The sequence below is a fragment of the Sciurus vulgaris genome, assembly GCF_902686455.1.
Source record: "Sciurus vulgaris genome assembly, chromosome: 7".
NCBI classification, from domain to species: Eukaryota; Metazoa; Chordata; class Mammalia; order Rodentia; family Sciuridae; genus Sciurus; species Sciurus vulgaris.
The window spans coordinates 22,129,002-22,143,410 of record NC_136467.1 but is presented as its reverse complement, the minus strand read 5'-3'; the positions used below and the strand labels follow the sequence as shown (position 1 = coordinate 22,143,410).

General features: G+C 40.8%; 1 protein-coding gene across 11 annotated transcripts in view; it reads left to right on the top strand.

Moving 5' to 3' along the window:
• PHACTR2 (phosphatase and actin regulator 2) overlaps positions 1-14,409 on the top strand; it is a gene marked incomplete at its 3' end in the record, with an annotated part of 255,283 nt that overhangs the window by 183,474 nt on the left and 57,400 nt on the right. For 10 of the 11 annotated variants that reach the window (XM_079146841.1, XM_079146849.1, XM_079146847.1 and 7 more), the window contains exon 3: positions 10,676-10,756. The exons of the other annotated variant lie outside the window; for it this stretch is intronic. In XM_079146841.1, the coding sequence (XP_079002967.1) occupies positions 10,676-10,756 (81 nt within the window). The remainder of the gene's footprint in view (positions 1-10,675; positions 10,757-14,409) is intronic. 11 annotated transcript variants of the gene reach the window in all.

Here is a 14,409-nt window from a genome sequence, read left to right as displayed (position 1 = left end):
GTAGAAACTCAGACTCAGTGAGGTTGAGGAGCCCAGATGGATTACCTGCTAATAAGATGTAGGGTCCGTTTTGAACACAGAGGTGCTCTTAGAAGTGAGAATATGTCCCATATAGAAGTATTCTCTGCTATGTAGAAGTCTATTGAATATAATACAGATTTCTCTATGAAGATAATATTTATTCTACACATACATGTGAATATAATATATAATATATATATATGAAAACTCCTATGTAGAATACTTCTTCACAGGACATATTCTAACTCCTAAGAATGACATATAAGACATGTGTGTATATTATATAGAAATCCATTTTATTATATAAAATTTAGTATTGTATATTATATTTAAGAGGAATATATACCTTCTGATCCATGTTCTATTTTCTAGTCTTTCAATCTTGCTATCCCACTCCTCGGTTTATACCCAAAGGACGTAAAATCAGCATACTACAGTGATGCAGCCACATCAATGTTTATAGCAGTTCAATTCACAATAGCTAAACCATGGAACCAACCTAGGTGTCCTTCAACAGATGAATGGATAAAGAAAATGTGGTATATGTACACAATGGAATATTACTCAGCCTTAAAGAAGAGTGAAATGATGGCATTTGCCAGTAACTGGATGGAGCTGGAGATTATCATGCTAAGGGAAATAAGCCAATCCCCAAAAAACAAAGGCCAGATGATTTTTCTGGTATGCAGATGCTAATTCTCAACCGCTGGGTGGAGGGTGTGGCTAGGGAGGACTAGAGCTACTTTGGATTAGACAGAGGGGTGCGAAGGGAAGAGAAGGGGATATGGGGGAAAGAAGGGTAGGAAAATGAATCAGACTTTATTCTTCTGTGTACATGTATGACCACACGACCAGTGTGGTTCTGCAACATGTACAACCAGAAGAATGAGAAATCACATATTTATGTATGACATGTCCAAGTGCATTCTACTGTCATGTATAACTAATTAGAACAAATAAAAACATGTATATAGAAAATGGTGAGATCTTGATATCACCCTCATAATCAGAATTTGAAACAGTGAGGAGGGAGGTTATTGAAAGAGAGTGTTTGTCAAAGTTGAAAGTGACCTTTGCTCTCAAACTTTAATCATTATAGTTTCAGCCACGGTAAAAAGGCAGACTTACCCAAGCCCTGTTTTTTGTGTTTAATCTTGGAAAATAAGTTTTCATTCAAGTTACCGTTTGTCCTACCACTGCAGGGCCAAACAGGAATCAGGGATGGTTTACACCTCCTGGTTTAATGGAGGTCCAGACCAGTTTTACCAGAGGAATATTGTTCTTTACAAATATTCTCATTCTATTGTGTAGGCAAGATAGTAGGGAGAGGAGAGAAATGTGTAAAATGCTCAAGAAAACCAAGATTTTAATCACCCTAAGAAACCTAGTCTGGTCAGATATGTGTATGAAAGTAATAAACATGGGTTTTTGGAAACTCCTATTCAAATCTTACTAACTTATATTGGGTTGCCCCACCTATTACTTTGAGTTGATGAGTGTTGTTCATGGATTGACTAAGGAAAAACAGGCTATTTGGGGGTCTGGAGTTGTGGCTCAGTGGTAGAGTGCTTGCCTAGCATGTGCGAAGCCCTGGGTTTTATCCTCAGCACCGTATATAAATAAATAAATAAAATTTGTGCAGCCACTCTGGAAAGCAGTATGGAAAACCCTCAGAAAACTTGGAATGGACCCACATTTTGACCCAGTTATCCCACTCCTCAGTTTATACCCAAAGGACTTAAAATCAGCGTACTATAGTAACACAGCCACATTAATGTTTATAGCAGCTCAATTCACAATAGCTAGATTGTGGAACCACCTAGATACCCTTGCACAGATGAATGGATAAAGAAAGTCTGATATATATATATATATATATATATATATATCAGACACACACCCAATGGAATACTATTCAGCCATAAAGAATAGCACTTGCAAATAAATGGATGGAATTGGAGAATATCATGCTAAGTGAAATAAGCCAGTCCCCCAAAACCAAAGGCTGAATGTTTTCCCTGATAAGTAGAGAATGATATATAACGGGGCTGGGGGGTGGGGAGTGAGGGAAGAATGGGGGAGCTTTGGATTATGTAGGAGGAAATGAGAGGGAGGGAAGTACGAAAAAATGGTGGAATGAGACCGACATCATTACCCTATGTACATGTATGATTACACAAATGGTGTGAATCTACATCGTGTGCAACCATAGAAACCAAATGATATACCCCATTTGTGTACAATGAATCAAAATGCAGTCTATAAAAAATTAAAAGATAAATCGAAGAGTTTCAGACACCCTAAACCCAGGTAGTAGATGTTTAAATGAGTGGGAATGTCCTGGTCTGGATAGTTTGGGGTCACCAAGGTCTTTTGTATCTGATCTTTCTTGTCATTGACTGCCTGATCTAAAGGGAAAGGAGATACCCCATCTTGATCATAGCTGTGGACTCTGTCAATTGCATAAGAGTGTCGGAGCCCGATCGTGCAGCCGGGTGTCAGGAGGCAGGCTCTCCAGATTTCTCTCCAATGAACTTCGTTCGCGATCCAGTGTGAAAACCCTCGTCGCCGTGAAGAGCTAGGACTCACATTTCAGTCATTCCTCCAGCCTGGGATGATCATCATTATCCTCATTTCAAACGTCAGTACCCCTGTGGCCTCACCAGGTCTTGGTCTGGATCCTCATACTGAAAACAAGAAATGGAAACATACCATCTTTTCATTGAACTGGATGAGTCCCAAAGCGCCTGTCTTGGGCATTTGTGTTTCCCACGCGTTCGTGAGAGCCAGAGTGGAAGGAGGAAGGACAGGGGCGTGTGTTCCCCGAAGCACTTGAGCCCAGGCCTCTGATTACTCTCCTGAGATTCCCTGTACTTCCTGGCCCATCTGGGATAGAGCACTTGCTCATTGTTTGAGTTCTGAACCTTTATCCCCTGAGAATATCAACCCAGGTCCCCTCAAGCTGACCTGCCATAGCCATTCCCAGCTTGCCTCCTGTGGAAGCAGAAGTGATTTTGGCTTCTGATATGTGCACAGGTCAAAGGTAGTCACCTCCTCTCTCTTCCCACCCCAACCTTTTCTGTCCATCTTGTCTCCTGAAATTTTAAAGCTATTACATACATTTGTTCAATGAAAAAATATGATGCTGAATGGTTTGTAAAACATCTTACCTTTTGTATAAAAAGGACAAAATCAAAATGAATATTTGAATTTTCCCCAGAAATCTAGAAGACATAACACCCAATAAAAGTTAATTGCTTGTAGAGATGGAGGCGGTTCTATCTGTATAGGTGAAGGGCAGGGTGAGAGTGAGAATCATAACTGTAGCCTTTTATGATTTGAACTATGCAAATACACAACCATCTAAGGGCTGGGGATGTAATGTAGCTCAGTGGTAGAGTGCTTACCCAGCATGTGCAAAGGCCCTGGGTTCCATCTCTGGTACCACAAAATAAAAAAATAAAATAAACTGTTGTTCTTCCATCCTAAGTCTTGAAGAAAGATTAGAAAACTTTCATGGGAAAGTTGAAATCTTTTAAATTATCAATGCAGATTGGAGAAGGCAGAGTAAAAGGCTTTTAGTTAGACACGCTTAAGTTCAACCAGACAGAAAGGGTATTTAGCTTCTCCAGGTTTCAATATCCTTATTTGTATGAGATTAATAAAAATAATTGCTTAGCCTATATTTAGGCATAGTGGGGTGGGGGCTGACAAGACAATAATTATGAAAATGCTCTCTAAGCACAAAATATATAATGATTACTACCAGGTTTCTGGGGGGAAGTTGTGACACTAATGTCCCAAGAGAAGGAAGGGACATAGATCTCTCCATCTTCCTCTTTCTTTAGACCTGACCAAGTTTCAAACTCAAGGGGGAGAAAAAGAGGGTCTGTTTACTTCCCCTTCCATATTTGTACCCCGCAGACCTCGAGGATCTTTGCTCTCTGCTGGAAAAAAAAATTCAGTTTAAAAACTTTAGTTGATACCTTTAGATTAGTCAGGGCTCTTTACTGTTGATGAATCATAAAAGACTTAAGCGAACAGAATTTATTGGTTCATATAACTGGAAAACCCAGGGCAATACAGCATTCAGGAAATCTGTGTTTCAGGGCTGGGGCTGGGGCTCAGTGGCAGAGCGCTTGCTGGGCATGTGTGAGGCACTGGGTTTGATTCTCAGCACCACATATAAATAAATAAAATAAAGGTCCATTACCAGCTAAAAAATCTACACTTTTAAAAATTAAAAAAAGGTAAAGAAAAAAAAAAAAGAAGAAGCCTGTGTTTCTCTCTCTTCTGAGTCTATGTTCTAATGTGTTGGCTTATTTTTTTTTTTTAAGCTCTCCTCTTGTGCAGGCAAGGTGGTCACTAGCAAATCTAGACCAGTTCACCAAGTTTTAACAGCTCCAGAAGAAGAGAAAGCCTAGTTTTTTTATTGCTCCAGCAAATTTCTTGGGCTCGAATCTCATTGGTGGAATTTGGTCATGTGTCCCTCTCTGAACCAATCACTGTGCCAGGGTGAGACCATCTCTTTGCGGGTTTTTTTCTTCTTCTTCTCATTTGAGCGGCCTGGGATTCCAACCGTGGTCCTTCCGCATGCTAGGCGAGCGCTCTCCAAAAGGAGCTATTTCTTCACCTCCCGAGACCATCTCTTACTGGAAAAATCTGGGAGCCCCAGAGCCTAGAGGCTAGAAGGAAGAAGTGGTTTTCCAAAAGAGGAAAAATCAGGGGTCTCTTTCTAAAACAAGTGGAAAAAGATGTTACGCATGCTGCCCTGCCCCTCACAAGACACATAGATTACCCAGTAGCTGCTCTGTGCAGTATGATTATTTTCTGTATTTTAGGTACAAAATAGTAAACAAGACATTCCTCAGGGTATCTCTACTAGAGTCATGTGACTGTACAACTATGTACTCATGAATTTAGCAATAAACGATGTACATGTGGAACATGCTATAACAGAAATAAAAGTAAGAGCTGATATTTGTTGAATGCTTTCTAAATTCTAGGTACTGGTCTATGTACTTTACTTGGGTTAAGTCATTTAATCCAAAAGAACCAGCAACTATGATCCCAGTTTGCAGATGAAAAAGCTGAGGCACAGAGAAATTACTTGGAAGGCGTGATATCACCCATTAGAGGGCGCTATTTGAAGACTACTTAAATTCTAGGGAGGATTTTACCTGTGAGAGAGAAGGAAACAGTCTAACACTAGGAAGAATAAAGAGTAAATGAAGGAACAGAGCTGAGGAGGTGCTGCAGATGTTTAGGAAATGATAAGAAGTAAAGTTTGAATTTAACATTGAACTTATTAAAAAAAAAAAAGGTGTAAAAAGAGTGAGTGGAAGAATGGTTAGCAGGACCAGGTATAAAGCTGGTTGCTGCTCCGAGGAACTCTTCTTTAACCTGAGCGTTTTTGAGCAGGGGAATGGCATGATCAGATAAACAAGAAAATGTCCAGACCCTGTGTGTTTCCAGGTGGGGGTGTTGGCTTTATTTCTCCACTTTACATTCTTGGGATGTTTCGGAAGGCTTTCGCAGTGTGCTGTTGGGTGGCACTGGGGTGGTTGTTTCTTCAAACACTAGCCACCTAGCCTTAGTGAAGGGTCTTTTAGAAAGCAGACCATTTTCTGACATTCTCTTTTCTGTAACTGCTATTGAGGAGGAGTAAAGCCCAGCCAGCTCTTATAGAGCACTTTCAACACAGGACAAGTGGTTTTCTGTGTTTCTGTCACACTTTTACAGTAAGGCCATTCACTACTCAGAACCAAGAAGATAACAAGGCACGCTTATTTAATAGTCTCTATTTGCTCTTCTATTTTGTTCAGTCATTAAACGGTGTTAGAATTGAGAATTAGGACTCTCTTTCCTCGCCAAATGAGAACACAAGTGACTTGTTGACTACAAGATTTACTCTCACAGATACTTCCAGAGTCATATGAAACCCAGGCCAAGTATCCACTGAACGGAGCCGGTGGCATATGCCCCAGCCTCTTTTCCTGAATGCAGGCTCCACGGCTACCACACCATGCCCAGGACATCATAAATCACTTCTAATTTATGAAGCGCCCAGCCAGTCGTGTGCTACACCCTGTTAGCCACTGGTGTCTGTCCTCTGCACACTGTGGGCTCCCTTCTTCAGTGCATACAGAGCCTTTTTCAGAAGATCCATAGGACAGAAAGCCGAGAATTTTCCCTTGGACCTTCCCAGCCAAAGAGTAAAGGAGGGAGAAGACAGAAAGCTCTTGTTCCTTAAAGTTTTCCACAAGCCACCCTTGCTTTCTCCTAAACTGGAGGCTGGGAAGGGACAGAAAACAGATCCGTTATAGTGACTAGCCTATTTTCTTTTATTCACCTAGTCAACAGATACTCGTGTATTTTGAGTGCCAATAGCCTGCAAGTCACTACTGGAGACACAGCAGTAAGCAGAGTTTCCATTTTCTGAGATCATACTTACACACATCAGGGAGTGAGACATTCTGCAAGGAAATAAGATGGATAAGGAACAACGGGAAGCAGAGCAAGCTATTCGGGTGCACATTGACAGGTTTCTAATAAGGTGACCTTTGAGCAGAACTTGCAGGTCATGATGGAGTGAGCCAAGCTGGGGAAATGGTCTCCTGGCAGAGACAGAGGCCACTATGCAGAGGCATGCCCAGGGGAAAAGGGGACAGCAGGCACTGGAGGGACAGGAGCCAAACAGCCAGGAAGGGGTGGTGGGTGGGAGACAGGCAGCTGGGAGAAGGGACATCCTCAGGAAGCTGCCTGAGAGACCCATGCTGAGAAGCTGATGCGGGACAAACTGAGATGGACAGCGACTGGGAATTTTTGGAAAACTGATCCTTTTCCAACACTTGAGAAACCGGAGTGTAAGCTTGAAGTCAGGAAAATGGTGGGCAGTGCTTCCTCCGCCTTCCGAGAAATGAGTGCTGCAATAACCCGGATGGAAACACTAGAGCATCAATCCAGCCAGTGCAGAGCATGACCCAGGAACCATGATTTTGCTTGATCCCAATGGAAGGATCACTCATGCTTTTTCAATTAGAACGGAGTAACCCTGAGCCATTTATTTACTCAATGGGCGGCAGTCCTTTTCCTGGAGAGACACAGCTACTACATCTAGTGACATGCACCCCTCAAATCTCTTCCCTGGCAATATTTTATTCATGCTACAACTGTGGGGACCTCCACCCGTATTATCAAGGTCATTGCACAGATTGGGATGAGCTTCAAAGTCAAAGAGCTGCTGGAGCAATACCTAGGATCAGGTTTTGCTCACAATTTCCTGTCGTCTGGAGCCACCAAAAACTTGGGTTTGATTAATGTGCAGAAGTTACAGAGAGTGAGATTTGGATATCTCATGGGGAACAACTCCCTAAAAATGAGGGTGATCCATAACCAACATGGACCATGTGGGGAAAGTGAGCATCCTGCCTCTGCGGGCTTGAAAGCAGGTGAGCACACGTCAGGAACGTTCCTGAGATGCCCGTCTTCTGAGGCACGATGAACTAGAATGACCTCCCAGATTCATTCCAATGCAGAACCCCTCGGAGCCCGTCAAAGTACCCAGTGAATGTGCTCTACAAACACACAGACACTATATAAACACAGGGCAAATATTTTAAAAGGTGAAGAATAAGATACTTGTACTTCGGTGAGAGCAGGGGTTGGAATTTTATGCCCAACAACATACCTTCCAGGCTCAGTGGGCTGCAGCTTGTTCTCATTGGCCCTGTACACAGTTATCTGCATTATGTGTTAAAAATGCTTTTAGCCAGAGACCAAACAAATAGCCAACGGCATTTTCCTATCAGGGCCCGTTTATAGGAGGTAGAGCAGAAGAACAAAGCTGTTGCTTTTGATTGCTGGCAGGAAGCCAACCTGCTGCTTCAAAGCTCCAGGGTTTATAAGGAAAAAAAGGAGAGGAATTTTTCCCCCTTTTAAAGAAAAGATTAAGTTAGAATTAAAGCAACAGAAAACCCCAAATTCAAACTAAAAAATCCTCTGGGACCCATAACAGAAAGGCAGAAACGTAGACAGGATACATTCCAGGCTGTGAGATGAGTTTTTGGTGTAAGAATGGAAGTTTTTGAAGGTGCCCCTAAGCGGAGATACAGAATGGCCTTCATTCATGATACAGGCTCACGTGCTGTTTCAGCCGGACGGCTTGTCCTTAGTGGTCATTGACTCTCGTCCCTCATTTTACAGATCGTGGATTAGAGGACCTGGAAATTGAAGTGACTGCCCAAGGTCACTTGTTGCAGGAGTTCTGGGTCTAGCATCCAGGACTCCTGATAACCACATTATGTTTGAGGCAACTTTACTAAAGTAGCAAACTATTGAAAGTTCTGTTTCATCTGAGCAGAGGGTGGATGAAGATAAGAAAGCCACCCAGAGTGATTGCATTTGGAATCGTCAGTGTTGTTTGGGTTGCCAGAATGTGACCGACCCGGGGACCAGCAGCACATGCTATGGCAGTTGCCACCTCTGGCTGCAAGTTTAGGGCAGAACAGCCGGGAGGTCCTGGACCCATCCCAGGAGTGGGGACTGAGACACCTGTTGCAAGAGGTCTATAGCATTGTGCTGCCCTCCGATCCCAGGCAAGCTGAAGGGTTTGGGCAGGCTTTGGGAGGCGGCAGTGTCTTGGGTCCTTCCACACCACCTGCAAAATCTAAGCAATGCTCCAGCTGTCATTTTGGGTGTTGTCCTGTGACTTCCTGCACTGATATGTGTTCCTCTTAGACAAGAGTCTGAGCAAATTGACACTGTATTTAAACAGTAGTGCTCTTTCTATCAGAAAGAACACCTCTAGAAGAATCCCTCACCTCCTTCTCTGTTAAGTCTATCCTTTGAAGTCACCAACCTTGGGACTGGAGTTGTGGCTCAGTGGTAGAGTGCTTGCCTGGCATGTGCGAGGCCCTGGGTTTGATCCTCAACACCACATATAAATAAATAAATAAATAAATAAATAAATAAGAAAAAAGGGAAATCACCAGCCTTTGAGAGAGCTATGGTTGGTTGCTTCTGGAAGGAAGGATGGGGAGTGGAGTGGGTGAGGGGAAGCTTCCATGTATGTCTCCACTAAACCCGGTAAGGTGCTCATTGTTATTCTTTTGATTCTAACCAAAATACCTTTGGCAGTACCTACAACAAAGAGCAGCTATACTGTACATACGCTATAAATGAAGTCAGAGGGTGGGGAAGGAAAAGTCATGAAGCGGCATGTGAAATCTGGGGGAAATATCAAGTTTCTATCAGAACTTTCTAGAAACCAGGATAAAAAAGAAACACACAATTGCTAGCTATCGGAAAGGGGAACAAATCCAACTTCTTCAAGAGAGACTGAGTGTTGCTATTCTGGGGCTCAGGCCATTAATAAACACTTATGGGGACTTGGTTCTAAGCTTGCTGCTCCAGGCACATCCACTCTGCCCTCTCTGCCATCAGTGTCCTTGCTTCAGGCCACCGAGAGCATAGGAGAAAATGTGTTTTTAGTGCGTCATGTGCTCCCTTTGTGTTTGTCAAGGCACGTCTGAGGGTAATGGGCTTTAGTTTGCCTTTGGTTTAGCTGAAATTGTGTCGTTCGGAGTAGTTCTGTGATTTGCGAATTATAAAACCAGGATGGGAATCTTATGGAGGTCAGAAGTCTAGGCCTTCTTTGGCTGCTGAGTCTCCCCCAACATAACTTTCTTTCTTCTCAAAGTGGACCCCTTACCTGGCCCTTCTCTACTGTGTCAAGGTACTTTTTGAACAATGCATCTGGAGGGAATGAAGTTTTGCAGGACACACTTTGGGGGAAGTTGACTCAGGATTGGTAGGTGACATGCCTGTGTCCCTGAAACCAGTATTTGAAGCTAATGGTTCCATAGACCCTGTAGAGTTCAGAACCAAAGTTATGCACATAGAAGGTAAGCATTATGGATGTCCTGCCCGCATGCCCCTGAGCTCTGTTCTGAAGTGCCAGGAATACGGACCCTTTCCAGAAGGTGGAAGACTCGGTATTAGGACACCATCCCCTGACATGCCTGTGAAAGCTGCAGATATCTAACACCCTTCTTTCCCCTCCTAAGACTTGGGTTGGTCATACCAGAACCCCTGGAATTTTGACTATGGGAGGGCAAAGAGTTAACAGAAGTGCAAGGTGCTGAATCTCTATCGTAGATGGTGTAAAAGAAAGTACTAGAAAAGTCGTCCCTTCTCACTGGGTTCAGATGAGTTACCTGAATGTTTACTGGAAGTGTGTGGCTTGTTGGTATTTTTAAAAGCGAACATAGGTATCCTCTTCATAACTGTATATCTATTATATCTATAGAAACACATGTATTGAAATGACTTGTTACTAAAAAAAAAAAAAAAAAAAAAAGCAGTTTCAAAGCACGAAGTGACCTCTGTCTCTGTGGTCAGTGTGGAATATTACATCTGGATCCTTAGCCACGGATTACCATTTGAAAGACCAGGGATGGTGGCTGGGCTAGAGGTCATGATCTGGAGTCATTTGCCTTTGTCCTGCCTGAGTGGGTTCAGCTCCAGTCATACCTGTTTCTGGGCTGGGGTTTGAGCCTCATGGGAATGAATGTGTTCAATTCCACTTGGAATGATGTGCATAATTATTTTAAGCGATGACTTGATTCTTACTTGTGCTTATTCTTTTCAAAAGTATTAGAGAGGAAGATATCCACAAGACAAAGTAGAGAGGAGCTGATAAGAAGGGGCGTGCTTAAGGAGTTGCCTGATCAAGGTGAGGAAATTAATCATACCTTTAAAATAATTGATCCTTCATCCTTCGGTCTTTCTTTCATTTTTCTCTTGAAATTTAAGATGATCGTGCTCTTTGTCAGATAAAGCAGCAAGTAATGCTGCTAGAGTCTTGCTTTGATTTGGAATGCCATTGTGGGCAGCAGAGAATCTGAGGTATTATAGAAAAGAAGTCCAGTGACTATTTTGGTGAATACTTCACCATTGGTCACTCTGAACCCAAAACTACCCAGGCGCATTGGTGGCTAGAGACACAGATAACAACACAGTGCTTGCATGACTCCTCTTCTCTGTTCTTGAGCTTGAATCTTTCTCTCAAGTTAAATTTGGTTGTTTGACTAAATGCAGCTTCTTCATGCCTTATTTTATTTCTTAAGACTCAATAAAAGAAGAGACAGCAAACATGCTTCTTGTTCTTTACTCTTTGTGATATGTTCGTATGCTCAATCAATAAGGCATGAATGGGCAAATTCATCTGCTTTATCCTTTCTCTCAAGTAATTTTTTTCAGTATTATTCTCTTTTCTTTTTTCTGAATCTAACTGCTTCTCACGTTGTCTCTAACAATGCTTATTTCTAGTTTTATTTGTCCCTTTCCTTTAACCTCCTTCCTGTTTTTCCTCTATCCTCCAAACAAGGAATCATGCTCAAAAAAGCTAAGGATTAGATAGAAACTGAGTTTAACTCTTAAAAGAAGACACCAACCAGCACTAGTTATTACTCCAAATAATTCATACTGGAGTGACTCTCTTTATTCCCACTACTGTTCAAACTAAAGGACATTTGTTACAACTTTGTTGAATTATCTCTTACCTCCCCCTTTGCTTGGAGAGGTGAAGTATTATCATTGTTTTATAGGAACAAATAACATGCTATTCATTTAGAATCAAAAGAATAGTTTTTCTCTTTTTTCCTGGAACATGTTTCTTTGCAAAGAACTAACATTTTTTGGCATTTGTCACTTATAAATTGAAATGACATACTTTTTCCAATATCTGAATAATTCCAAAATGGAGCTGGGAAGTGCTTTACTGTTTTACTCCTGCTTTAAAAAAAAAAAAAAAAAAAAAAAAGTGGTGGTGTGGGGTATCAGAAGTGAATAGTACCATTTTTTACTAAGCCCTCATAATTTAGATATTTTATTTCAGCTTCTGACCTGTCAAACTTCTCTCACTCTATAAATGAACTTTATGTCTTCCCCAACTTTCTGTTACCTTGAAGCTATTTATTTCCTGTCTGGAACTTTTAAAAATAATAAAAAAAAAAAAAAAAACACTTCCTTAGCCTTTTTAATTTGAAGGATTTGAAGGTAGATAAACAATATCAAAATTCATGTCATGTCCGGCTCCTCTGCAGGCAGTAGAGAAATTCTGTGGCCACTGAGAGCTACATACTGACCATCAGCTTTATGGATTGACCATGCATTTGTTTGGTATTCTTTATTTGAAAATATTTTAAAGAAAGAAAAAAAAAAAGTGAAATTTATAACTGAAAACAGTAGGTTTAAAGATAGTGATTAGAGGCTTCTTTTTCTTTTAATTAAAAATGGTAAGAAGAAAAAGATTTTGCTTTTTCTATAGTCAAGTAGCAATGGTCAATTTAAAGAAATGCTTAGTACTGTTTGGTTTTATTCTGTCTAATCCATTAAGCCATTTGCAGCATAGGTTACAATTTCTTGGATTAATAAATACTTATGTTCCAGAAATCTGACTCTATTTGACCTTTTTTTTTTAATCTTTTGCTGCTGAATATTAGAAGTTTTTGAAACGTAAATGAACAAGATAACCTTTAACCTAAACACAATAAACATACTGAATTTTGCTTTCTACCTTTTTCCTGGACCTTGTGTAGAACTACAAAAATTATCTAATGTTTGGAAGTTCCCAGGGGTGCCCCTTGGAAATAGAGCTCTTCCCCTTTTCAGCCGAGGGCTGGAGAAAAGAGTTTTATGTCATTTTCCTAAAAACAATTACCTTGAGAGTTTCAGTCTAAGAGACTAGAAGCTGCATTTCTGGTGACAGCCTCCTCGCCTCTGCCAGTGAAGATTCATTCTTGGCCTTGATCTTGACCTTCCCGTAACTCTTGACCGTGCTTGTCAATTATGCCCTTTATTACACAGGCCAGCTAGACTTTTAAGTCCCTCTAGCTGCCCTGGGTTTGACCCCATCCCATCCTCACTCTCAGCTATTATTATTATTCCCTTTAGATTGTCTTACTTTCCACCAAGAGATAACTTCAGTCTAAGAGTTCAGCAGTTAATCTCTCCTGAGAATCCTGTGCGTGGTCTAGTCCAGGTTCGGTCCTTAACTCTGGTCCTTTCCTTCCAGCTTCTCCTTACCTTTAACATGAGGGCACACAAGGGTCTTGGCCCGTTTGCTGTCCTCCTTTCTTCTCTGCTGGTGTGGCTTCCCCCTTGTGATGAGTCACCTACCTTTGGTCATATATGATTCCCTCCTCCCTGTTCCTCCTTTAACCCTACCTGCTGTGCCCCTGTTTACCAGAAAGGGGTAACCCCCTTCCAACACTCGAATGCTCTTATTGAATGACTGGTTTGTTTTGCTTTGTGTCTCCTTTTGCTTAAGCTCAGCGATTTGCTGAGTTCTGGTTCCTTTGCTTACGAGGGCTCCAGCTTCTCAGCCTGTGCTGCTTCACCATCTCCTAGCACCTTCCTTGACTTTGGCTTGGAGTGATGCTCCACATCAAGGGTTTCATTTATTTTAATGCTGAAACAACTTTTTTTTAACCCACAGAACTAGAAAATCTTTTCAGTCCATACACGAAGGGTTAGTATCTTCAGTTCTTTTCTGTTTTATTCTTAAATCCCATATTTATTGCAACCACGCCTCTTTGGTTTATAATTATTTTTATACACACTAGTTTTATTTCACACCTCAAAGTAAGTATCTTCCCACATCATTGACTATTTCTGTCATGTGATAATCTAATTTCTTCTTATGACAAACCTAATTTTCTCTCTAGCTTTTTTTGGTCTGAACTTTTTAAAAAATCAGTTATTTAGCCTACCGAAAAGTTTTCATGTAATCACTTAAAATTGTCATTAACGTGATTTTAATATCTGTTTATTACCAACTAACGTCAAAGAATGAATACACAGGTAAATTTTAGTTAATTTTTAAAAATTTTTCTTATATCTGAAGAATTTTATACAAAGAAGTGTTTTTCAATTTTACTTGGATTGTCTATTCCCAGCCCTTTTAATATTTTTATATATTACATTTTATGTAAATTTTACTTTTATATTATTTTATATTTATTTTTATATTATTTATATTATATATTATATATTTTTATTTTGTATATTTCTATATTTTATATTTCACTTGGAATCGTCTATCCTCAGCCCTTTTAATATTTGATTTTGAGACAGAGTCTCACTGAGTTGCTTAGGGCCTTGCTAAGTTGCTAAGGTTGACTTTGAACTCACCATCATCCAGCCTCACTGGGATTACAGGCATGCAACTCCGCATCTGGCTGGAATTGTTTTTTCTTACATCATTTTAATTTTATCTGGGCATATTGTAACCCACCTCCTTCTTCTATAGCTAATTGCTTGAAACCAAATAATTCTTACCTTGATTTTATTGAAATAGGATTTGCTGGCAGTGGTATTTCCTTT